This window comes from Puma concolor, chromosome C1 (genome assembly GCF_028749965.1).
Source record: "Puma concolor isolate L17-30 chromosome C1, mPumCon1.1.hap2, whole genome shotgun sequence".
Classification (NCBI taxonomy): domain Eukaryota; kingdom Metazoa; phylum Chordata; class Mammalia; order Carnivora; family Felidae; genus Puma; species Puma concolor.
Window position 1 is genome coordinate 108,775,085 of NC_141674.1, and position 23,774 is coordinate 108,798,858.

At 43.3% G+C, this 23,774-nt stretch overlaps 1 protein-coding gene and 1 non-coding gene across 2 annotated transcripts; both read left to right on the top strand.

Annotated features, from left to right (window-relative positions):
- The first annotated feature begins 9,715 nt into the window (after positions 1-9,715).
- Positions 9,716-9,822, top strand: LOC112849049 (U6 spliceosomal RNA). The gene has a single exon (XR_003222499.1). It is a non-coding gene; the product is annotated as a U6 spliceosomal RNA (small nuclear RNA).
- A 2,714-nt stretch (positions 9,823-12,536) lies between these two features.
- Positions 12,537-23,229, top strand: AMER3 (APC membrane recruitment protein 3). Its single transcript, XM_025912550.2, has 2 exons — positions 12,537-12,704; positions 18,717-23,229. The coding sequence occupies exon 2, from the start codon at positions 18,737-18,739 to the stop codon at positions 21,113-21,115; it is 2,379 nt and encodes a 792-aa protein (XP_025768335.1). The 5' UTR covers positions 12,537-12,704; positions 18,717-18,736; the 3' UTR covers positions 21,116-23,229.
- The last annotated feature ends 545 nt before the right edge of the window (positions 23,230-23,774 follow it).

Consider the following 23,774-nt stretch of genomic DNA (forward strand, 5'->3'; position numbering starts at 1 on the left):
AACTCTGTCCAAAAGGGTCCTAGAGAGAGAATGGAGGGCACAAGGAGGAATAAAATACTGACCCTTCCAGTTTTGCTCTCTGTTCTTGTCTGCATCACCTCAATAATAGCCCTTTACCTCAGCAGTAACAATTGGTTCCAGTTTCCACCCTTTAGGATTCTCTCTCTTTGTGTCCCTCAGAAGTATCATCACCAGACAGCACCTCTTCCTCTGAGAGTCTGAGTTTCAGTGACACAAAACCTCTTCACTGAGCTTCTGGGTCTGGTAACCCCAATCACTTCCCTTTGTTCCCAATCCTAGATAAGGTAAAATAATATGATAAGATAATATAGATGGTAAATGGATGCTAGATAGATAGATGATAGATAACAGATAGATAGTAAAGGCATCATTCTATATCAGTGAGAAATGATGAATTATTCAATTATTTTAGGACGTCTGGGAGGCCATCTAGCTTTAAAAACAATCTCACATGAAAGAAATATTTAAATATAAAAATAAAGCCATCAAAGGCAGTAGAAAGCCTTCTTAAATGGGATATAGAACACAGAAGTGTTACAAGGAAATATTAATTGATTTACTTATCTAAAGCTATAAAACTCTACAGAAGGGAAAAATACCATAAGTAAAGTCAAAAGACAAATCAAAAGTTGTGACAAAATACTTGCTACTGATCTCAAAAATGAGTGGTTTCCTTAAAATATAAGGTCCAGGGGCGCCTGGATGGCTCAGTTGGTTGAGCGTCTGACTTCAGCTCAGGTCATGATCTCATGGTCCATGGGGTCAAGCCCTGCGTTGGGCTCTGTAATGACAGCTCAGAGCCTGGAGACTGCTTCGGATTCTGTATCTCCCTCTCTCTCTGCCCCTCCCCAACTCACGCTCTATCTCTGTCTCTCAAAAATGAATAAACATTAAATATATATATATATAAATATATATATAGTCCATAATATATATAGTCCATAATATATATATATAATATATACACATGTATATGTATTATATAGTCCATAAGTTTAACCCCAAATCACACAATTAAAAACTGCTGAAAAACATATACCCGGTGCACATAAAAGAAACTAGTCAAGTCTTATAAGTTTTTGAAAAGGTGATTCACTACACTAATACAATAGACATGGAAAATAAAACAATGACATAACATTTTCCACTTCTTGAATTGATAAAAATTCTATAAGTTTAAGAATACCTTTTTTTTGACGACTGTGATAAGCATAGGTTGTAAGATTATAAATTGTTCTAAACTCTAGGGAGGGCAATTTGCAGTAACTAACAATGTTTAAAATTCACACAATAATAACGCTGTGTGATAGACACCGTGTCATCTTTCCCATTTACAGATTAGGAAAGTCAGACACAGAGAGAGAAGTTAAGTACCTTCTCCAACATCACACATCTAATAAGTAGTAGAATTGGGATTCACATTCAGGCAGTCTGGTGTTAAATCACATGCTCACAAATCTTAGCCCATATGAGCGTTTTTACTCATACACCTGACCCAGGATTCTGTTCCTAGTTATTTATCCTACACTTATCATTGCACATGCATATTTTCTTTAGTTAATTGAGATATAATTGACATATAATATTGTATATGTTTAAGGTGTACAATATGTTGATTAGATACATTTATATATTGCAATATGATCACCAATATAGCTTTAACTAACACCACTGACACAGCACATAATTATCATTTCTTTATTATGGTTAAAACATTTCAGATCCAGTTTCTTAGCAATTTTGAAGTATATAATACAGTACTGCTATCTGTAATCATTATGCCATGCAAAACTCTAATCTTCCAGTTGCAATATTGAATCCTTTAACAATTTTCTATGCTGTATCTACTCTCCATTTGTATGAACTTGCCTTCTTTGAATTCTATGTGTGAGTGACATACAGTTTTTGTCTTTCTCTGTCCAGCTTATCTTACTAAGCATGATGCCTTCAAGGTCCATTCATGTTGTTATCAATGATACAATTTTCTTCTTTTTTATGGTTGAATAATATTTCATTGTGTGCATATGTATATATACATCTTCTTTTTCTGCTTGGGTTATTTCCATCAATAATGCTGAAGTAAACATAGAGATGCAGATATCTTTTCAATATCCTGTTTTCATTTCCTTTAAATATATACTCAGATGTGGGATTGGTGAATCATTTGGTAATTCTTTTTTTTTTTTTTTTTTTTTTTTTTTTTTTAATTTTTTTTTTTTCAGCGTTTATTTATTTTTGGGACAGAGAGAGACAGAGCATGAACGGGGGAGGGGCAGAGAGAGAGGGAGACACAGAATCGGAAACAGGCTCCAGGTTCTGAGCCATCAGCCCAGAGCCTGACGCGGGGCTCGAACTCACGGACCGCGAGATCGTGACCTGGCTGAAGTCGGACGCTTAACCGACTGCGCCACCCAGGCGCCCCTCATTTGGTAATTCTATTTTTAGTTTTTTGAGAACCTCAAAAACCCGTACTGTTTTCCATAGTGGCTATATCAATTTGCATTCCAACCATCAGTGTACAGTGTTCCCTTTTCTCCACCTCCTTGCCAACTTGTTATCTCTTGTCTTCTTGTTGATAGCCATTCTGACAAGTGTGAGGTGATATCTCATTGTGGTTTTGGCATCCGTTCCCCTGATAATTAGCAATGTTGAGCACCTCTTCATGTAGTTGTTGGCCATTTGAATGTCGTCTTGGAAAAATTTCTATTCAGTTTCTCTGCCCATTTTTCAATCCAATTGTTTGGTTTTTGTCATTGAGTTGTAGGAGTTGTTTATTTTTTAATATATCTTGGATATTAACATGTTATTAGATACAGATTTGCAAATATTTTCTCCCCTTCTCTAGGTTGCCTTTTCATTTTGTTGATTGCTTCTTTTTCTATGTGGAAGCTTTTTAGTTTGATGTAGTCTCACTCATTCATTTTTGCGTCTTGTTTCTTGTGCTTTTGGTGTGTTAACTAAAAAATCATTGTGATGAGGTTCTTCCCTATGTTTTCTTCTGGTATTTTTATGGCATCAGGAATTATGTTTGTTTTTAACCCATTTTGAGTTAATTTTTGTGAATGGCTTAAAATAAGGTTCCAATTTCTTTTTTTCTGCATTTGATTACCCAGTTTTCCTAACACCATTTGTTGAAGAGACTATCCTTTCCCCATTGAGTATTCTCGTCTCTCTTGTCAAATAATAAATGGCCATATAAGTTTGGATTTATTTCTGGGCTCTTCATTCTGTTCCATTGGTCTTTATTATGTTGAGGTATGTTCTTTGTACACCCAATTTCTTGAGAATTATTTTTATCATAAAGGATGTTGTATTTTGTCAACAGATTTTTCAATCATTTATTGAAATGATTATATTATTTTTTCTTTTATTCTATTAATGTAGCTTATCACATTGATTGATTTGTGTATGCTGAACCATGCTTGCATTCCAAGGATAAATCCTACCTGGTTATGGTGTATGATTCTTTTAATATGTTATTGAAATCAGTTTGCTAATATATATATTTTTTAATTTGAGAGAGAGAGAGAGAGAGAGAGAGGAGAATGTGAGTAGGGAGGTTATGGGGAGGGAGGAGAGAGAATCTCAAGCAGGCTTCACACTTAGCGAGGAGCCTCATGAAGGGCCTGATCCCATGATCTGGGGATCATGACCTGAGACGAAATCAAGAGTGGAACATTCAACTGACTGAGCCATCCGGGCACCCCTAGTTTACTATTTTTTGCAAATGTTTGTATCTATATTCATCAGGAATTTAGTTTTCTTTTCTTGTAGTGTCTATATCTGGGTTTGGTATCAGGATAATGCTGCCTTTTAAAGTAAGTTAGGGAGGGTCCCCTCTTCTTCAATTTTTTGGAAGAGTTTGATAAATATTGGGGTTAATTTTCTTTAAATGTTTAGTAAATTTACCAGTGGTTTTGAACACTTCCGTGCTAGGAGTTTTTTGAATACTTATTCAATATACTTAGTCTGCTCAGGTTTTCTATTTCTCCCTGATTCAGTTTTGATAGAATATACATCTCTAGGAATTTTTCCAATTCTCCTCGGTTATCCAATTCACTGGTATATAATTGTTCATAGAAGTCTCTTATAATCCTATGTAGTTCTGTGGTATCAGTTATAATATCTCCTCTTTCATTTAGAAATTTTTCTAAGTTTATTTATTTATTTTGAGAGAGAGTAAGAGTGGGAGGGGCAGAGGGAGAGGGAGAGAGAGAGAGAGAGAGAGAGAGAGAGAGAATCCCAAGCAGGGTCTGCTCTGTCAGCACAGAGCTGAACACAGGGCTTGAACTCACAAGCTGTGAGTGAAATCGTGACCTGAGCCAAAATGAAGAGGTGGACACTTAATTGTATTGAGCCATCCAGGCACCCCCATTTCTAATTTTATTCATTCGAGGCTTCTTGCTTTTTTTCTTAGTTTTGCTAATGGGTTTGTTAATTTTTTTCACCTTTCAATAAAACCCATTCTTTGTTTTATTCATCATTTCTATTGTTTTTCTGGTCTCTATTTCATTTATTTCTGCTCTGATCCTTATTATTTCCTTCCTTCTGCAAACTTTGGGCTTAATTTGTTCTTTTTTTTTTCTAGTTCCTTAAAGTGTAAAGTTAAGTTGTTTGAGACCTTTCTATTCTCTTACTATATGCATTTGTTGCTATAGATTTCCCTCTCAGAGCTGCTTTTGCAGGATCTCATAGGTTTTGGTGTGTTGTTTTTATTTTCATGTGTTTTGAGATTTTTAAATTTCCATTTTGATTTTTTTATGCATTGGTTGCTCAGGTGTGTGCTGTTTAGTTTCCACATGCTTTAAAAATTTCCAGCTTTCCCCTTCTTGTTGATTTCTAGTCTCATGCCATTGTGGTCAGAAAAGATCAGTGGTATGATCTTTTCAATCTTCTTAAATTTGCTGAGGTTTTCTGTGTTACCTATCATATGATCTATCCTGGAGAATGTTCTGTGTGCACCTGAGAAGAATGTGTGTTCTGCTGCTGTTGGATGGAACGTTTTATAGATGTCTGTTAGGTCCATTTTGACTAATGCATGGTTAAGTTCAATGTTTCCTCATTGATTTTTTATGTTTGGATGATCTATTCATTGTTGAAAGTGGGATATTGAAGGCCTCTACTATTACTGTATTGTCTGTTTCTCCCTTCAGATCTGCTAGTATTCAGTTTATATATTTAGGTGTTCTGATGTTGGGTATGTATATATTTATGATTGGTATAGCTTCTTGATGTATTGACCCAATTATCATTATATAATGATCTTCTTTGTCTCTTGTTACCTTTTATGGCTTAAAGTCTATTTTATCTAAATATAGTTACCCCACTTTTGTTCTATTTGCCTGTTTTTTTTTTTTTTCCTTCCCTTTGAGCCTACATGTGTCCTGAAAGCTGAAGTGAGTCTCTTACAGGCAGTATGTGAGCTGGTCTTGTGTTTTTAGCCACTCCAGCACGTTGTGCCTTCTGACTGGTGAATTGGGTTGTTGTTGAGTTACTAATGCTATCTTGTTCATTGCTTTCTGATGCTATGTAGTTTCATTGTTTCTTCTTCCCTCTGTTTCTGCCTGCTTTTGTAAATTGGTGATTTTCTGTGGTGGTGTGCTCTGTTTCCCCTTTCTTTATTTTTTGTGAATCTACTCTAGGGTTTTGCTTTGTGATGATCCTGAGGCTTACATAAGACATATCATAGATAAAACAGTCCTTTTTAAATTTTTTTTTTCAACGTTTTATTTATTTTTGGGACAGAGAGAGACAGAGCATGAACGGGGGAGGGGCAGAGAGAGAGGGAGACACAGAATCGGAAACAGGCTCCAGGCTCTGAGCCATCAGCCCAGAGCCTGATGCGGGGCTCGAACTCACGGACCGCGAGATCGTGACCTGGTCGAAGTCGGACGCTTAACCGGCTGCGCCACCCAGGCGCCCTAAAACAGTCCTTTTTAAGCCAATAGTAACTTAACTTTGATCACCTGTTAAAAAATTCACCTTTTAATCCACTGCTTTTATTTTTGATGTCACTTTTACTTCTTTTCATATTGAATTCATTAACAAAGTATAGTAGCCATAATTATTTTTAATACTCTTTCCCTCTGACTTTCAAACTATAGTTAAGTGGTTAACATACCATTCTATTACAAATTATCATTTTCTAAATCTGATTGCATATTTACCTTTACAAGTGTGCTATATACTTTCATATGTATGAAACACTCCCAAGCAAGCAAAATACACAAATCAATAAAATATGATACACCATATTAATAGAATGAAAGAAAAATCATATGGTCACTTCAATAGATGCAGTAAAAGCATTTGACAGAATTCAATGTCTTTTCAGGATCAATATGCTCAATAAATGTATATAAAAGGGTATACTTCAATAAAAGCCATATATGACAAGCACACAGCTAACATCATACTCAACAGTGAAAGGCTGAAAACTTTTCTGCTAAGACCAGGAATAAGACAACTTTCACCACTCCTAATTCAACATTGTACTGGAAACTATAGGCAGAGCCATTAGCTGAGGAAAAGAAAAAAGAGAAATCCAAACTGGAAAGGAATATGTAAAACTGTCATTGTTTCCAGATGATGTGATATACATAGAAATTCCTAAGACTCCACCAAAACATTGTTGAACTAATAAACAAATTTAGTAAAGTTGAAAGATGCAAAATCAACATACAAAAATCAGTTGCATTTCTCTATGCTTACAATAATCTGAAAAAGAATTAAATAAAATAATTATATTTGTAATATTATCAAAAATAATACAATACCTAGGAGTAAATTTAACTAAAGAGGTAAAAGATTTGTACACTGAAAACTACAAGACATTGATGAAAGATATTGAAGATAGAAATAAATGGGAAAATATTCCAAGTTTGTGGAGGAAGAATTAATATTGTTCAAAGGTCCATACTATCCAAAGTCATCTATAGATTTAATGCAATCTTTATCAAAACTCTAATGGCACTTTTTAATGGAAACAGAAGAAACAATCCTAAAACTCCAAAAAGACCACAAAAGACCCTGAATAGCACAAATCCTGAGAAAGAACAAAGCCGGAAGCCTCACACCTCCTAATTTCAAATTTTATGCCAAAGTTGTAGTAATCAAAATAGCATAGTACTATAGCATAGCATAGCTGTAGTAATCAAAATACCATAGCATATTTATAGACTATGAATAGTCTCTTCAATAAACTGTATATGCACATGCAGAAAAAAGAAACTGAAGCCCTATCTTAGATTACTTATAAAAATTAACTCAAAATGGATTAAAGACTTAATATATTTAAGACCTGAAATTATAAAACTCATAAAAGAAAAGACAAGGGAAAAAGCTGTCTTGGTCTTGGCAATGAATTTTAAAATATGACACTAAAATCATAAGCAACAATAGCAAAAATAAAGTGCAACTACATTAAACTAAAAATCTTCTGCACTGCACAACAAAAGAAACAATCAACAAAATGTAAAGGGCATCTATGGAATGAGAGAAAATATTCACAAACTCTCTATGTGATAAGGGGCTAATATCCAAAGTATATAAAGAACTCATACAACTCAGTAACAACAACAATAAAACAATTGATTAAAAAATAGGCAGAGGAACTGAACAGATATTTTTTCCAAAGAAGACTTCTAAATGGCCAAGAAACATGAAAAGGTGTTCAACATCACTAATTATCAGGGAAATGCACATCAAAACCACAAGATATTACCTCACAATTGTTAGTATTGCTATTATCAAAAGAACGAGAGACCACAAGTGTTGGAGAGACCGTGAAGAAAATATAATCTTTGTATGTGGTTGTTGGGAATGTAAATTGATTTATCTGCTATGAAAAAAAGAATGGAGGTTCATCAAAAAATTAAAAATAGAATTTCTTATGATCCAGCAATTCCACTTCTGGGTATATATCCAAAGGAAATGAAATCACTATCTCAAAGAGATGTCTGCACCCTCATGTTTCATTCCAGCATTATTCATAATAGCCAAGACTTGGCAATAACCTTAGTGTCCATCAATGGATGAATGGATAAATAATATGTATGTGTATATACATGTACATATACATATACATATTTCATTCCAGCATTATTCATAATAGCCAAGACTTGGCAATAACCTTAGTGTCCATCAATGGATGAATGGATAAATAATATGTACATGTATATACATGTACATATACATATTTCATTCCAGCATTATTCATAATAGCCAAGACTTGGCAATAACCTTAGTGTCCATCAATGGATGAATGGATAAATAATATGTATATGTATATACATGTACATATACATATACACACATATATACACACAAACATAATGGAATATGATTCATCTATAAAAAAGGAAGGAAATCCTGCCTTTTGTGACAACATGGACCTATCTTGAGGGCTAAGAGAAATAAGTCAGACAAAGACAAATACTATATGATTTCATTTGTATGTAGAATCTAAAAAAACTGAATTCATAGAAGTAGAGAGTGGAAGGGTGGTTGGCAGGGGATGGTGGGGGGAGAAATGGGGAGATGTTGACCAAAGGATGAAACTTCCAGCATAAGATGAATAAGTTTGGGGATCTACTGTACAACATAATGACACTAATTGACAATACTGTATTATATACTTGAATATTCCTAAGAGAGTAAACTTCAAATGTTACTACAACACCCTAATATTGAGGAGGGATGTTTTGCCATATATACATGTATCAAATAACCAGGTTGTATGGCCTAAACTTCCATATGGATATGTCAGTAATACCTCGATACAGCTGGGAAAAAAAAGACAATCCAATTTAAAAATACATAAAGGACTTGAACAGACAGTTCTCCAAAGAATATATACAAATGGCTGATAATCACATGAAAGATTTCTTACCATCACTAATCATTAAGGAAATGCAAGTCAAAGCCATGATGAGATACTACTTTATATTCATTAGGATGACTATTAATTGAAAAACAACAAAATCATGGAAAATAGCAAGTATTGGTAAGGATGTAGAGAAATGGAGAACTTTGGCATTGCTAGCAGGAATGTAGTAAAAAGTACAATGTTCCTCAAAAAATTAAACATAGAATTACCATTACGATCAAATAATTCCACTTCCAGGAATATACTCAAAAGACCTGAAAGCTGAAACTTGAACAGATATTTATATACCAATGTTTATGGCAGCATTTTTCACAATAGACAAAGGTGGAAACAACTCAAATGTCTATCAATGGAAGAATGGATAAAGCAATGTATTCAGCCTTAAGAAGAAATGAAATTTTGATACATATTACAACATGGATGAATCTTGAAAACCTTAAGCTCAGTGAAATAAACCAGACACAAAAGGATAAATATTGTATAATTCCCTCATTAAGAGTTACCTAGAACAGTCAAATTCACAGAGAAAGAAAGTAAAATAGAGGTTACCCCCAGCTAGGGAGAGAAGGATGAGTTTTTGCTTAGTTCGTAGAGTTTTTGTTGAGGTGATAAAAATATCTTGGCAATGGCTAGAGGTGATGGTGCACAACCATGTGAATGTACTTAATGATGCTGAATTGTCCACCTAAAACGTATTGGAATGGAAAATTCAGTGTTATATATATTTTACCAGAATTTTAAAAAAGAAAAAGAAACAAACTGTGTTCAATTTTTTTAAATGGAAGTTTTACAATATAGATGGATTTTGTGCTCACTTCTGCAGAACATGTACTAAAATTGGAATGAAACAAAGAAGATTCGCATTGCCCGTGCACAAGGATGTCATGCAGATCCATGAAGTATTCCATATTTTAAATAAAACAAAATACAGATAGCTTTGAAGAACAAGAAACCACCAAGTCATTGCAGTAGGCCACATCATGTGAATGTACTCTCTAATGTGCGTTTGTTTGAGATTGGGGAGAACAACTTTCTGCAGGAGAACTAGCCTGAGTACTAGAGTTCCTCCTCCTCACCCAGATACCTACTCCAAATTGTGGCCCTTGAAGCATTTCTTCTCCAAGTTGACAGTCCCAGCCCTGCCAGCCTTCCTAGGATCCCATTGTCTCATTTCCCAGTCTTCTCTGATGTAGGATCCATAAGGAACTACTGAGTTCAGGCTGCAAACCTGGATTCTTGCACCATGACCAATGCAGTTGACAAATCAGCACCTACGTATTGTATTTATGTTCAGTCAACTGAAATCTTTTGGGTCTTTCAGAAAGCAAGGGTTATGGCCAGAAGGTCTGAGACCCGCTGGCCAATCAAGAGGACAGGGAGCAAGGTCAGAGAACCCTAAGAGCTCATGCCAGGGATGAAAAGAGTTACAGCCATGGCCCAAAAATGTTGTGAGGTCTGATAAGAAAACTAAGTGTGTTATAAAAATTACATAAAGGAAGTTTACAATAGGACACTATTAAAGAAAAATCATCAGTAGTTTCTGAACTGGGAAATCTTGCTGTGAAAGATCATTCCAGGGGATCCTTGGAGAAGACCTGATCCCATATCTTTGGGAAAGAAAAAAATTATATATTATAAATTATACACATAGTTTGTTTTGTTACCTAAAAGTATATTTTATATTATTTAAAAATTTTTTCTAATGTTCATTTATTCTTGAGAGAGAGACAGAGCATGAGCATGAGCATAGGAGAGGCAGATACAGAATCCAAAGCAGGCTCCAGGCTCTGAGCTGTCAGCACAGAGCCTGATGCGGGGTTTGAATCCACAAGCTGTGAGATTATGACCTGAGCTGAAGTCGGACACTCAACCGACTGAGCCACCCACCTGCCCCTAAAAGTAAGGATGTTTTAAAATTCTCTGAAAGGATGAGAGTAGATGGCTTAGAATAGCTCTCATTGGCCCAAGGGTGACAGGTTCAGATGGAAAAGAGCAATTATCACCCACTGGAAGAAGTTAAGCCCATAATTATCCTCAAAACAGGAGAAAATTAAGAAAAATATAAAGTCCTTGTAATGCAGAAGATGGAAGATCCTAACAGAAGAAAGTAATGTTTGTTAACTTCAGCTAGTGAGGACTGTGGAGTCTGTGGGAGTCCTCCTCTTGATTCAGGGTGTATGTGGCGATGAAACATAGACCAGCCTTTGTTTCTACCTAACAGGGAAGAATTGACTGAGGGAAGTCTGATGGCCAGAAACTGCCAGAAAAGGTCAGGACTACACCACAGGGAGAGGGGACACCTGGGGTCATCTTGCATCAGTCACTAGGTAGAAAGGCCCTTTAATAGCAAGAAATGCAATTAATTAGGTGGATTTATCCAAAGGTGGTGGCAGACACTCTCTGGAGGAGGGGACAGCAGTGAGAAGCCTCTTGACTCTAGGGTGAAATGATCTCAAGATGACTATAAAGAAGGTTGATGGGTTATGCCAAAGACAGCCCACACCAACATGACACACCCTGTGTCTAGGGGGTTTTTTGGACATGGGGACGAGGTGGAGACCATCAGGCTGAAAGGAACTCATGGTCTTTGTCATTTGCCCTAGTCCTGACCTCTTTTGGGTCTCAACCCAAGGCTGGACTAGGCAACCCCTGAGTCCTTCCTTCCATCATTCACTGCCTGCACTCACCCCTGTTGTGTGGGATCAGCCATCACCACCACCTGGATCTCTGTCTCCCTTACACACTCCTGAGGGATAGGCAGCTTCACCAGCACCAGCTGTGCGCTCCCGCCCCTCTCCACCCCACACACCTTCCCCCATGGTCCTGGCACCGCTCCCAGAGCCATCCAGAAGTTATTTAATCCTTACTTTATTCCTTTCCCACCATCAGGTCCTTGGTCCTGAGCTCAGAGGGGAGAGTCCCCACAACATTTCTGCTCTTCCCCACAAAACTGCTGCAGGGCAAAGCACCGGCTGACTTCACACAGTAAGTACTTGTAAGGGAAGCGCTTTAAGGGAAGCGTTCCATTAGTAATACAATTCGGTACAAGAAAGGCACTCTGTAAAAAAGGTTCTGTAAAATTCAGCCCTGCATCCCGAGACTGGACTGCCACTTCTTCCAAGCCAGCTCGGAATCTTGAGTAGGAATCTTTAACTAGGCCCCGTGTGCCCAGCTCTTCCGAGAGCGTTGGGATTAAATCTGCCTGGGCGCTACCGGCTGCAGGGATTAGTGCACCCACACCTGTGAGCTCTAAGGGGTTCAGACCGCCGCGCAGGCGTGCAGTCGCGGACCAGGAGAGACCATTGGGCGTCTGTACATCCTGGCAGCCCTGGCAGCAAGGCCTGAAGGATGTAAAACCACAGCGCTGCGGGGAGACAGACAAACAGAGACAGAGACCGGGAGAAATACTAACAAAGCGAGACCGAGCGGGGCCCAGGCGGTGGCGGCCCAAGGAGGCTGCAGTTCTCCGGGAGCATCCCCCACCCAGGCCCAGAGCCCTTCATCTCGCCCACTGCTTCGCTGGGGGCGCCTGCCTCTCTGGCGAGCTGGCTCCCGGCCCGGCTCCGCCCCCGCCCCAGTGCTCTCCGGCAGCTTAACCCTCGCCTGCCCGCCTCCTGCCGCAGCCGCCCAGCCCCTCCAGCCGCTGCGGGCGGGCTCTGGCCCTCCTCCTCCCCCACTTGGCGGGGACGCGCGGCGCCGGGAGCTGACCGTGGTGCTGAGCTCCGTGCGCGGCTCGGGAGCGGCTCCCGGCCCTGCCAAGGACGCTTACTGCGACACTCCCGGCCGGCCACCAGCGGTAAGTCGCCAACGGCCCTCCGATGTAGACTTGGAGGAAAGATTTGGGGGGAATTTTTGTGCGTTATTTCGCGCAGTGGACGGGCTGAGTGGAGGAACCAGGGTCTGCACCCTCTCAACCCTGCGGTGTCCTGCGTGGCTGATGAGGAATCTGGGGTCTGAGGGAGACGACCCTTTTAGGTCTGGCTACGGGAGGGGAGAGACCCCCTGCGCGCGGATGCAGGGGCTGGGAAAGAATAGATTAGATTCAAGACCGATTTTCTTTCAGTTGAGCAGCCCAGGAACACCTAGAGACTCCCTTTAGAGGAGGTGGGCCAGAACCTTCGCTCCCTAAAGGGCCCTTTGTCTCCCTGACGTGGGGGTTGGGTGAATTGGTGATGTTTTCACTGCGGATTCTATTTCTGCTTCATTCCCCAACCCACACCCACCCCATAACACGAGGCTTTCTCTCCCCACAATAGCCTTCACTCCATCCATCCTGAAGGTTTTGGCTTAGACAGGTACCTTCTACAGAGATAAACTATAGCCCCATTTATTAGCCTCTCACCCTGGCCCCAATGTCCTGGATGTCCCTGGGCAAGGCTCCCCTCTGAGGCTTTTGCTTTCTAATCACTATTCACCTCTTTGTATGTCTAGGCTTCTGGTTTTACTGGATGTTGGGGGCGGGGCCGGAGAAGGCATGGCAATGCCAAAACTATTAGTCAAAATGTTTGTATCTCCAACCACTTCTGTTACATATGTGTACCTGAGCGATTTTTATTTTCATGCATGAAACACTCAGTCACTTTCATGTTAAAAAAAAAGAAAGAAGAGCACAGAATTACCTTCCCAAAGGAAAAAAAAATTGTAGGCAGTTGAGCTAAAGTTATTTATCATGTAGAAAAGCAGCCATTAGAATTACTTCATTTGCTCAGTTTGTAATAAATCCATATGCAAGTGCATACTTTGTGTAAGGTGCTGAGAGGAAAGGTTTACATACATGAGCAGTCTCTGTCACTACTTTCAGCTAGACCCTGCTCTGGCTCCTAATCTTTTTTTAATTTTTATTTTTTTAATGTTTATTTATTACTGAGAGACAGAAAGAGACAGAGCATGAGCATGGGAGGGGCAGAGAGAGGAGACACAGAATCCGAAGCAGGCTCTAGGCTCTGAGCTGTCAGCACAGAGCCCAAAACGGGGCTCGGGCCCACAAACTGAGAGATCATGACCTGAGCCAAAGTTGGATGCCTAACCAACTGAGCCACCCAGGCAGCCCTAAAAACTGAATATTAGCCATGTTACTCACCCTTGATGGCTGGATCTCATGGTGCATAGGATAAAAGCATGGTGCATATGCTCTCCATGGTGCATAGAATAAAAGCCAAGACCCTCCCTGTGACCTCAGGCAGAGTACAGTCTGCCCTGCCCATTTCCCAGCTTCATCCGGCTGCTCTGGCCACCTGGGCCTGCTTTCAGAGTTTTAAACATTCTTCCTCCTTTGCTCCTCAAGGCCTTTCTGCAGGATGTTCCCTCTGCCTGGAATATGCTTCCCACGTCTTTTGCCTGGTTGTCTTCAGCTGTCTTTTAGATCTTGGTTAAAATAGCACATCCGTGAATCAGAGTTGATTAAATAAAGTACATGGTATGGTTCTTGTTCTCGTGGAATTTGCAAGTTCATTTTATTTTTTTTTTTTATTTTTTTTTTTTAATTTTTTTTTCAACGTTTTTATTTTATTTTTGGGACAGAGAGAGACAGAGCATGAACGGGGGAGGGGCAGAGAGAGAGGGAGACACAGAATCGGAAACAGGCTCCAGGCTCTGAGCCATCAGCCCAGAGCCCGACGCGGGGCTCGAACTCACGGACCGCGAGAACGTGACCTGGCTGAAGTCGGACGCCCAACCGACTGCGCCACCCAGGCGCCCCTGCAAGTTCATTTTAGAGATGAAGAACTCGGTCCAGGGTCTTGGTGTCACTGAGAACTGTCTTAAAGAATGATGTACATAAATTATGGAATTAAAAACTAGACTCAGTGTTCCATTTAGGAAACTTAGATGTAAATATATAGCTAAGATGTCTCAAAAACATAAATACTTCATTTAAATAAGTAGTAGCTCACAGTTGACCACCATTGGAGTCCTGAATCTTAAAGAAGTTTTCAACCTCACTGGGGAGTTGCAAGACCAAGCAGGCACCAGAATGAGCAGCCAGTGATCCCTGAGTGTTATATACAAGAAGGCACCAAACCAGGAAAGGGACAGGCCTACTTTGCCCTTTGGGGAGGGATGTGGCACGTGGTAGAGGATTATTTCTCAGGTTTCATGCTGGGATCCACTTAAGGGGTCTTTAGCCAGAGAGTTACAGAGCAGAGTGTACATTTTTGCAGCTGGGAACCTGGACATATTTGGCCTCTGCCCTTAGGCAATGACAGTGCCAGCATCTGGCTTTCCAGATAAATTCCATTCTGTCCCTGAGAACTGTCATGGAAGGAGACTGCTCAGCTTGTCTCCAGTTGGACAGTGAGGCCTCTGACCCCTCAGGGTGTTCCCACCCATGTCACATATGGGCCTCACATTTCCAGAGAGTCAGGCTCTGATAAAGTATTTTAATGTGGAATGTGACCAGATTGAACATACACTGGATTTCACATGATTGCTCCAGTGTTTTGCAAGTTTCTCATTCATTATTCTGGACATTACTGCTTATTGTCCCATCAATGTGCCAAAGTATTAAATGAACTCAAGAAATAGGTTTGGCAACATCAGTGACACTGAGTCTAGCCATCTTTAGCAGTGACTGCTATTCTGAGAGGCTATTTTCCAAGTTCAGAATGTGGTGAAATTTCTGGTTCTCCATGAGTTTAAATCAGTTCACTGAATTGAGAAATAAGAAATCAGCAGTTTTATTGATAGAGATCGATATCAAATGAACCACCTTAGTTCTTGTAGTTGCAAATTCTGCACACAGTGAAGTAATCTTTGTCATGCTTACTTGAAATTATTTCCAAAAGTGTGTTAATAAAAATATTTCTCTAACATAGAATAGAGATCTCATAATAAAATATCTCCAAGATTTCTTGTCATAGAAAGTATATGACCTTCAATTATAATTTTTCTGAATTTGTGTAAGCTGCACTTTGGTTTTTAATCTCCATTTTCATTGTGCTTTCAAAATTCTTCATAAGAGCACATTTAGTATTTGATTTTTAAGTTTCCCATGAAGAAGAGTTTGGGTTTTTGGTTCACAGAATGTCTGTTGTGGTTAAGAGCACATGACCAGAATCAGACAGGCTTGGTTTCAAATCTTAGTTCTGTCACTTACCACATGTGTGACCTGGGCCAATTGACTGACTTTTTTCGACCTTATTCTCTCTCCTTTGTAAAATGGAAGTTATGTCTCTTATATGGTTATAGATGAAGAACTCACCTGGTTAGGTAGATGCAACCACGACTCAAATCTGGGTTCTCCAACTCCAGAGTCCAAATATTAACCACTATGCTGTGTAAAGAAAATTCATCAGAGCTAAGGAAGGACTTGTCTCAGCCACAGAGGACTGTGGTGAGTGAAAATGGGATTTGCAGGTATAGGGTAGGAAAGGCTTGGGTGCATGACACCTCATAGGAGGCAGAAAGGTAACTTGAAGCACTGTCCCACTGTCCAGGATGCTGTCACCAAGAGCTGAGCTGCTGCCAGAGCCAAGTCCAGGTTCTGTGGTTTTCCCTGGCATAGCACTTTCTCCTATCTTCCAGCCAAAAGTCCCAAGTGTCCCCCTGTAGGGGAGGAAGTGCTGCCCATGAGTGGGAGTAGGGTTGAGGCCAGTCAGCTTGTCCCTGTGAGCCCCTGCAGTGGCAGCTTTGTCACCACTTCTCATTTTCAGCTTTAATGTTGTCACCTGGGCTGTGAGGCAGCCCCTCTCTTCACCTCCAGGTCTTCATGTCTAAGCATTTGAGAGACTCCGAAGCTGACCCTGGTCAGCTCATAACTGTCAAGCAGCTTTCTGAAGGTAGCTGCAAATCTTCCTCGGAAGTGGGTCTGAAAGGCAAGCAGGCTGACAGAGCCACTTGCCTTCACACCTGTGGTGTACGTCCCTCACAGGCTGTGCACCAGGGGCGGGGGTGGGGAGTGAATTCAGATGCTCCCTATGGAGAAGTCCTTATGAAAAGCCAAAGAGGGACACCTGGGGGGCTCAGTTGGTTAAGCTGCTGACTTTGGCTCAGGTCATGATCTCACAGTTGGTGGGTTCAACACCATGTCACATGCCATGTGATGACAACTCAGAGTCTGGATCTGCTCAGATTCTGTGTCTCCCTCTCTCTCTGCCCCTCTCCTGCTCTCTCTTTCTCTCTCTGTCTCAAAATAAACATTTAACAAAGTTTTTTTAAGAAGAAAAAAAAAAGAAAGTCAAAGAAACCATCCCCAAACTCTCTCTTCTAGTCTTTCCTTCACCAGACTGACAGGACTGACCCACAGGTCACTCACCACTCCCAGCTGCTGGCACAGACTGAGCTGTGAGCTGGGTACCTGTGAAGACACAGCAAGGGAGAGTCTGGGGAAGTTTGCAGGTGCTCTTGGACATCACCTTCTTTTGGTCTGGTCTTGGGGGTCTCCAAGCTCACCCCAAAGGCCACATGTTTAAAACTAGAGCCTTGCTTCCCTTTTTCAAACCAGCTCTTAGCACAAGCCCATTCCTCACCTTCACTCCACTCCCACTTCCTTACTGTTTCCCACTTTTCTTTGTCTGGATCAGTATTTACTGTTTCCTCATTGTTGATGACTTCTCTCTCTTTATTCAGTTGCCAAATCCTAGCATTTCTGCCTTTGAAAGGTCCTTATAACTTTACCTCTCTTTTTCATGACTTTGCAGTTTCCATCTGGATCTTATCTCCACATACTCAGACCACTTTAGTTGCCCTTTGTGAATCTTCTCTGCTCAAAGCTTCTCTCCTAATTTATTCTGTCCTCCACTTAGATATCAGATAAATGGTCTTAGACCACCAAATTCATTATGCCACTTTTTACACCCACCCACTCACTCAGAAGACTTTTATAGCTCTTCATTGATCTCAGAGTAAGGCCATACTCCCTAGCAATGCAAAAATGGTCAAGTTAACACTCCTATGTGGCTTCCCCCTCCCATACCAGGACAGACATCAATAGTCAACCACAACACCCTTTCCCATTGAACTCAGACTGGGCATTCATCTGGATGGCACTCTGGATGGCATTCCAGGCATCAATGCCTCTCAGTTAAGATGTGCATAGAAAGTGATACCTGGCTGCTCTCCAACCCATCATGTGTTGTGTCTATCTAATCTGTCTGATCCTGGCCTCATGCCTGCCTCCTCTCTTTTGCCTTCTACCATGATGCTGTCTCTCTTCTCAGTGCTCAAGCTCAACATGCACCATTAGATACTCAGCTGTGCCTTGCTGATGGTCTCTGTGTAGACCAAGTCTTACCTCCTCAGACAGATGCAATAGCCGTGAAGGGCATTGTATGTGTCTCCCCTTCCAACTGATGAGCTACTCCATCCAGCCCAGGATACAGGCTTGGGTTTCCCTTTGAGTTTTGTCTCTTAGATGAAGGCAGGAACTTATTTGTTGAATCCTTTCCTCCACCACTTGAAAGAGCGATGATACTTCCCCCGTGAGGATGGGTGCTATTTGTAGAGTGCCTGGGCATAGAAATGGGAATCTGACTTGGCCAGGTAAACTCTGAGATGATGCTTGGTTGAGTTGAGAGATCACAGACACAATAGAATCAGACCCCAGTCTGTCCTCATTTAGGCTCCTTCTATGTGACTTTAGGCATGTGACTTAACTTCTCTGGGATCAGTTGTCTATGGAGCAATGAGCAGCCCTGGGGCAGTGAGTCTGGGTGGGGCCATCCCATCTCCCTCTCTCTTACCTCTGAAAGGATCCAAGTTTAGATGTCAGAGTTCAGCTCCAAAGCAACTATGTAAGCAGGGATAGGCAGAGGTCTTCTAGAACCATAGGCCTCCATCTTGGATACTAAGTGCCTCCTGTTTTCCTTCACAGCAGCCTGGGGCACTGGCAGCATGGAGCTGAAGAGAGGAAAGACCTTCATCAAATCCAGCCTGCAGATTTCCCATGAGAAACCCCCAGACCCAGCAGCCACTGCTCCAGTCAGGGAGGATGCAGGTCCCTGGTCAGTCTCACCAGGAGGGCAACAGCGGCCCTACAGTGAGAGAGCCCCACAGGTTAGTCCCAACGCCCAAGGATATGACAGATGCCCCAACAAGGGAGCAAAACCAGAACCCGAGGTGGGGGCTACAGCCTTCTGTGGGGCCACCTTCAAACTGGTACGAAAGAGCAAGACTCATGACAGTGTGCCTGGGGCTGGCAGGGTGAGTGCCACCACAGGGCACCTGGTGGGCAGCGCGAGTTTCCCAGGACCCTCTAGCAGCCAGCGCATGATTGACTACCGCCACTTTGTGCCCCAGATGCCCTTCGTGCCAGCTGTGGCCAAGAGCATACCAAGGAAGAGGATCTCCCTGAAACGACCTAAGAAGTGCTTTCGGAACCTATTCCACATTCGCAGAAACAAGACTGAGAACTTGGCCTCACTGGTAACCAAGAGGGAGAGCCTGTCCTCGCCTGGAGGCCCATCAGAGGCTGGAGGGCAGACAGACACAGGCTTCTTTCCCTTTGGTGAAGGACTGGGGCCAGATGGCCTATGTCAAGACCTATCTGACAGCGAGCTCCTGCCCGACTCTTCCTTTGACCTCTGTAGGGCCCTGTGTGAGGATGTGGCCTCACTCAAGAGCTTTGACTCTCTTACAGGCTGTGGGGAGATCTTTGCAGATGAAAGTTCCGTGCCATCCCTGGAACTGAACGAGGGCCTGGAGAGCCCAACTCAGGTATCACAGGCCCTTGAAAACAAAGTTCTTAGGGGCCCCTTCCAGGGCAGCATGGAACAGCTGGCATCACCCGCCCAAAATGAGATGTCTGACTTTGCCAAGTTCTGGGACAGTGTGAATCGCTCTGTGAGACAGCAGCATAGCACCCTACTGGGCCCATGGCTGGGGAGTCCCCAGGGGACAGATACAGACCGACCCAGGTTGGATACAGCTGGGCTTGCTGAGCTCCCCCTGTGTCCTTGCAGGGACCCCCACAGTGGCTCCAAAGCCAGCTCCATAGACACAGGTACCCCCAAGAGTGAACAGCCAGAATCTGTGTCCACAAGTGATGAAGGCTACTATGACTCCTTCTCACCTGGCCTCGAGGAGGATAAGAAGGAGGCTTCGAGCCCAGGCACACCTGCAGCTGCCTTCCCCCGGGATAGCTACAGTGGAGATGCCCTCTATGAGCTCTTCTATGACCCCAGTGAGGGCCCTGTTGGCCCAAGCCTGGATGATGACCTGTGTGTGTCTGAGAGTCTGTCAGGGCCAGCACTAGGAGCACCACTGTCCATGTGCAGCTTCCATGTGGGGGCAGAGGAAAACTTGGCCCCAACACCAGGTCCAGACCTGCTCAGCCAGAGCTTTTTGCAAAGCTCCTGGAAGGGCAAAGAGTGTCTGCTAAAGCTCTGTGACACTGAGCTTGCCATCACCATGGGCATTATCAATTGGCTTCGCCGTAGCCCTGAGCTCCGCACCCCGCCTGCCTCAGCCCCTGGAGATACTGCAACCTCACCCAGGGGTCAGACAGAGAAACTGGAAGCTGGCTCTGAGCAAAAGAGCCCAGGTCCAGTGAAGCTGGAGGTCAGGGGGCCTGGGGCTTCAGATGCAGGTAGGACCATTGTGGGCTCAGTACCCAGCAGGCGGGAGCTGTGGGCACATTCGCTTACCAAGGGCCTACTTGCTGGAGAGAGCAAGGTCCTAGCAGGGCCTGAGCAGGTAACTAGCTCTCTGTCCAGGGACCCATCTCTGGAGTGTGTGCAGGTCTCTGGGGAAGGAGGGACACAAGGCTGCTATGAAGGCTTGTTCTCCCCTGTGGGATCTGCAACCTCTGCAACAACAGACACTTGCAGCAAAAACAAAGTCTCAAACCTTTGGCCTAGCTCCCAGGAGCCCAGACCACCTGAGAATCTGGAGTATTTCCGAGGTTCTTGGAGGCCTGGTCCTGGGGAAAGCACCCTCGATGTAGAGCCCACCCTGACAGGCTGTGCGGCCCAGGTTGCAGCCCTGCAGATCCAACCAGACTGCCAACCCCCTACTAAACAGCCCCTAAGGCAGGACATGAGCAGTGGGCTCTGCAGGCAACCTCAAACCAGGGGCCCTGAAATTCAGCAGAAACAGCCTAACAGCTTCCCTAGCGTGGCAGTTTCATGTGGCCTGCCCTCCCTGGGTAGTCCACTACACAGCTCACAGGACCAGAGGTGCCCAGGCCATGTTCTTGACCTCAGCCAGCTCAGGGTGGAGCACACCAGGATGGATGCCCAGTCTCGTGCCTCTGTGGAGGACCAGCCCCTGTAGCTCAACTCAAGGGCTGTGGAGCAGGGGCACACAGGGGCCAGCTGGACTTATAACCCCTCTTGGCCCTGCTACCCAGCTGAGACCCTGGGGCAAATTGCCAGGAATCCTGGACTTCACTTCCAAAAACCAGCACGAGTGAACCCCTTCTGCAAGTGTCCCAGAAAACTTCCTGGACCATAAGGGCCTCCCCTGAAACCAGCTGGAAGTAGGGGCCCTAGGCCATCCATGTTTGAGCCTCACGTGTAGCACGGACCCCCAGTCACCAAGAACTGCATCTTTGTGGCCACATTCAAGAGAACTTAAGACCCAACTTTCCATCTTTGTCCCTGATGTAAGGACTATTGGGGGGTAGGAGGTGGCAGGACACAAGCAAGTGGAGCAGAGCATTTTAATATGGAGGCATCTATGCCTGAACCCACCAGTTCAGCAGGCCAGATACTGGGTAGCCTAAGGCCAAGGACAGCTGAAAAGCTGCCATTGCTCTCAAAGTGTGCCTCACTGATTTCCCCACAGAGAAATGAAGACTCAAAACCCAGTTGGCTGTGAAGTGGCCACACCTGGCTTCTCCTTATACAGCATGTCATAGAGAGGAACTCAGGCTTGAAACTGATGGGGAGATAACAGAACATCCTATAAATCGGAGGTAGAGGGAGCCATGAAGTCTGCATAGGGGGTTGAGAATAATAATGTGTGATCCAAGGCTTACGGGTGGGATGCAGAGAATGGGATACAGGCAAGATAGGGGGCCACGGATGAGCTCAGGAATGCCCACTGGCCCCACACAAGCCTGATCTCTACCTCCAGGACAAGCAGCCACAATGTGCTGGGGCCCTGAAGGACTTCTCATGGGAGTAAGAAGCAGGACAGGTCTCATCTCAGTAAGAGCCTTGAATCAGCAGACACCATGTGTTACTGTGCAACCTTGCCAGGGCTAGCCAAACTCTGAAGATCCTGTGGGTGTTGGTGAGTTCTCAATTACAAATCAGCCCGATAATTTCCCCAAACTTTCACTCTCTAAATGAAGCCAAGGATGGCAAAATATTCTTAGGGAAGAAGTTGATTGATTCTTCGCAACTCTGCCATTCTCATCCCTCCACACTGTCAGCATCCTTGCCTCCCCCTTCAGGAAAACTTACCTTGGAATGAAGCTGCAACTCTCTCATCTTCCCAAAAGCCACAACAACATGCACAACACCAACTGTCCAGAATCTTGGAGTGAAAGGTGGCCCACATCTTCAGGAAGGGCAGGTGTCAGGATATTGGGTACAGCAACAGACCACACATCAAGGTTCTCTGTGATAAGATCCTACCTCACCTGACATGCTGCAGTGAGATGTAAAGGATGGCCACCACAGATACGAACCTGTTTCTAGAGGAAAGGTCATCAGAAAGGGATAGGTTAAGTGGGGATAGGGGAGAAATGCCAACCATAGGGATGCAGTCTGTTAGCTGATCACAGGCTGGGGCCTCTCCTGATTGTCTGAGGCTTCATTTCAGGATAGAAAATGCTCCGCCCTCATTAACAACTGCTTACTGTAGCCTACTGTGTGCTCCTATAGGCCGCTGACCAGGCCTATCCAGACCTTGGACACTGAGGAAAGACAGGGCCAGTCTTCCTGGGAAATCACACATGATGCTTCCTCTCAGGACCTCCACAAATGATTAGTGTTATTGAACTGTGCTGGGAACAGGTTACATGTGGAATAGTTTATCTCATCCCTGCATCAACCTGGATATAATTGTTGTCATCATTTTTCAGATATGGAGACCAAGGCACAGAGTGCTGATGTGACTTGCCCATGGATGCACACAGCTAGTGTGTGGGGTTGATGGGGTTTGAATCCCACACTTTGACTCCTAAGGCCCAGCTCTTCACGAGGTTCTAGAATTTCTCTTGCTGAGCTCCTGCAGCAAACACCTCTTTCAAAGCCTCCACTCCTCCCTTCTTTCAGGGCATAGATGTCTGAGCACCATCTGGGTGCCAGCCACATGTCCCCCTGTAAGCAGGCTGAGTATCTCATTCAGTCATGGCCCTTATCACTTTGTACTGCACCTGAGCAGAGCAAGTGCTCAGTGCATATTTACTTGTTCAAATAATGAAATATCAAAAGGTTGCTTGTGGCTTTCTGATTTTTTAATTAAATGTGAGTCTTGTGTCTGGAGAGTAGCAGAGTTAAGGTTTTACCTTGGCAGAAGCTCTGATGGAACATTTCCTTGATGTGATGTGGTGACTGGTGGTGATGGAGGCAAATCCAGCCAGCTCCAAGAGCGCTGGGAGAGGCAGGGACTGAGGAGGTTCAGGCACAGTCAGGAGGGGGCTAGGGTCAGGATGACAGGACAAAAGTAGACCCAGGACCCAGAGGTTATGGTGAGGGTAGTCTACAGTGACACACAGCAGGGCAGGACAGACAAGGAACAGGTCCTGCCTCCTGAGAGAAACGCCCAACCCAGTGGCTCTCACTCTGGGAAGCATCTTAAGCAATCCTGACACCCTATAAATTCTCATTCTCAGCAATGTTGGGGAAAGTCCCAGCAGTGGCCTGTTAGGCACCTTGCTGGGAGAATGGATGAGGCACTTCCCTTTCTCTTGTGTCCAGAGGGTCTGAGGAAGCCAAAGACCATCTCTCTCCACATCCCACCCCTTAGGCTGCCCTCCTCT

What these genes read in the sequence shown, in the direction of transcription:
- AMER3 (XM_025912550.2), top strand. Translation starts at nt 18,737, where the DNA reads ATGGAGCTGAAGAGAGGAAAGACCTTCATCAAATCCAGCCTGCAGATT.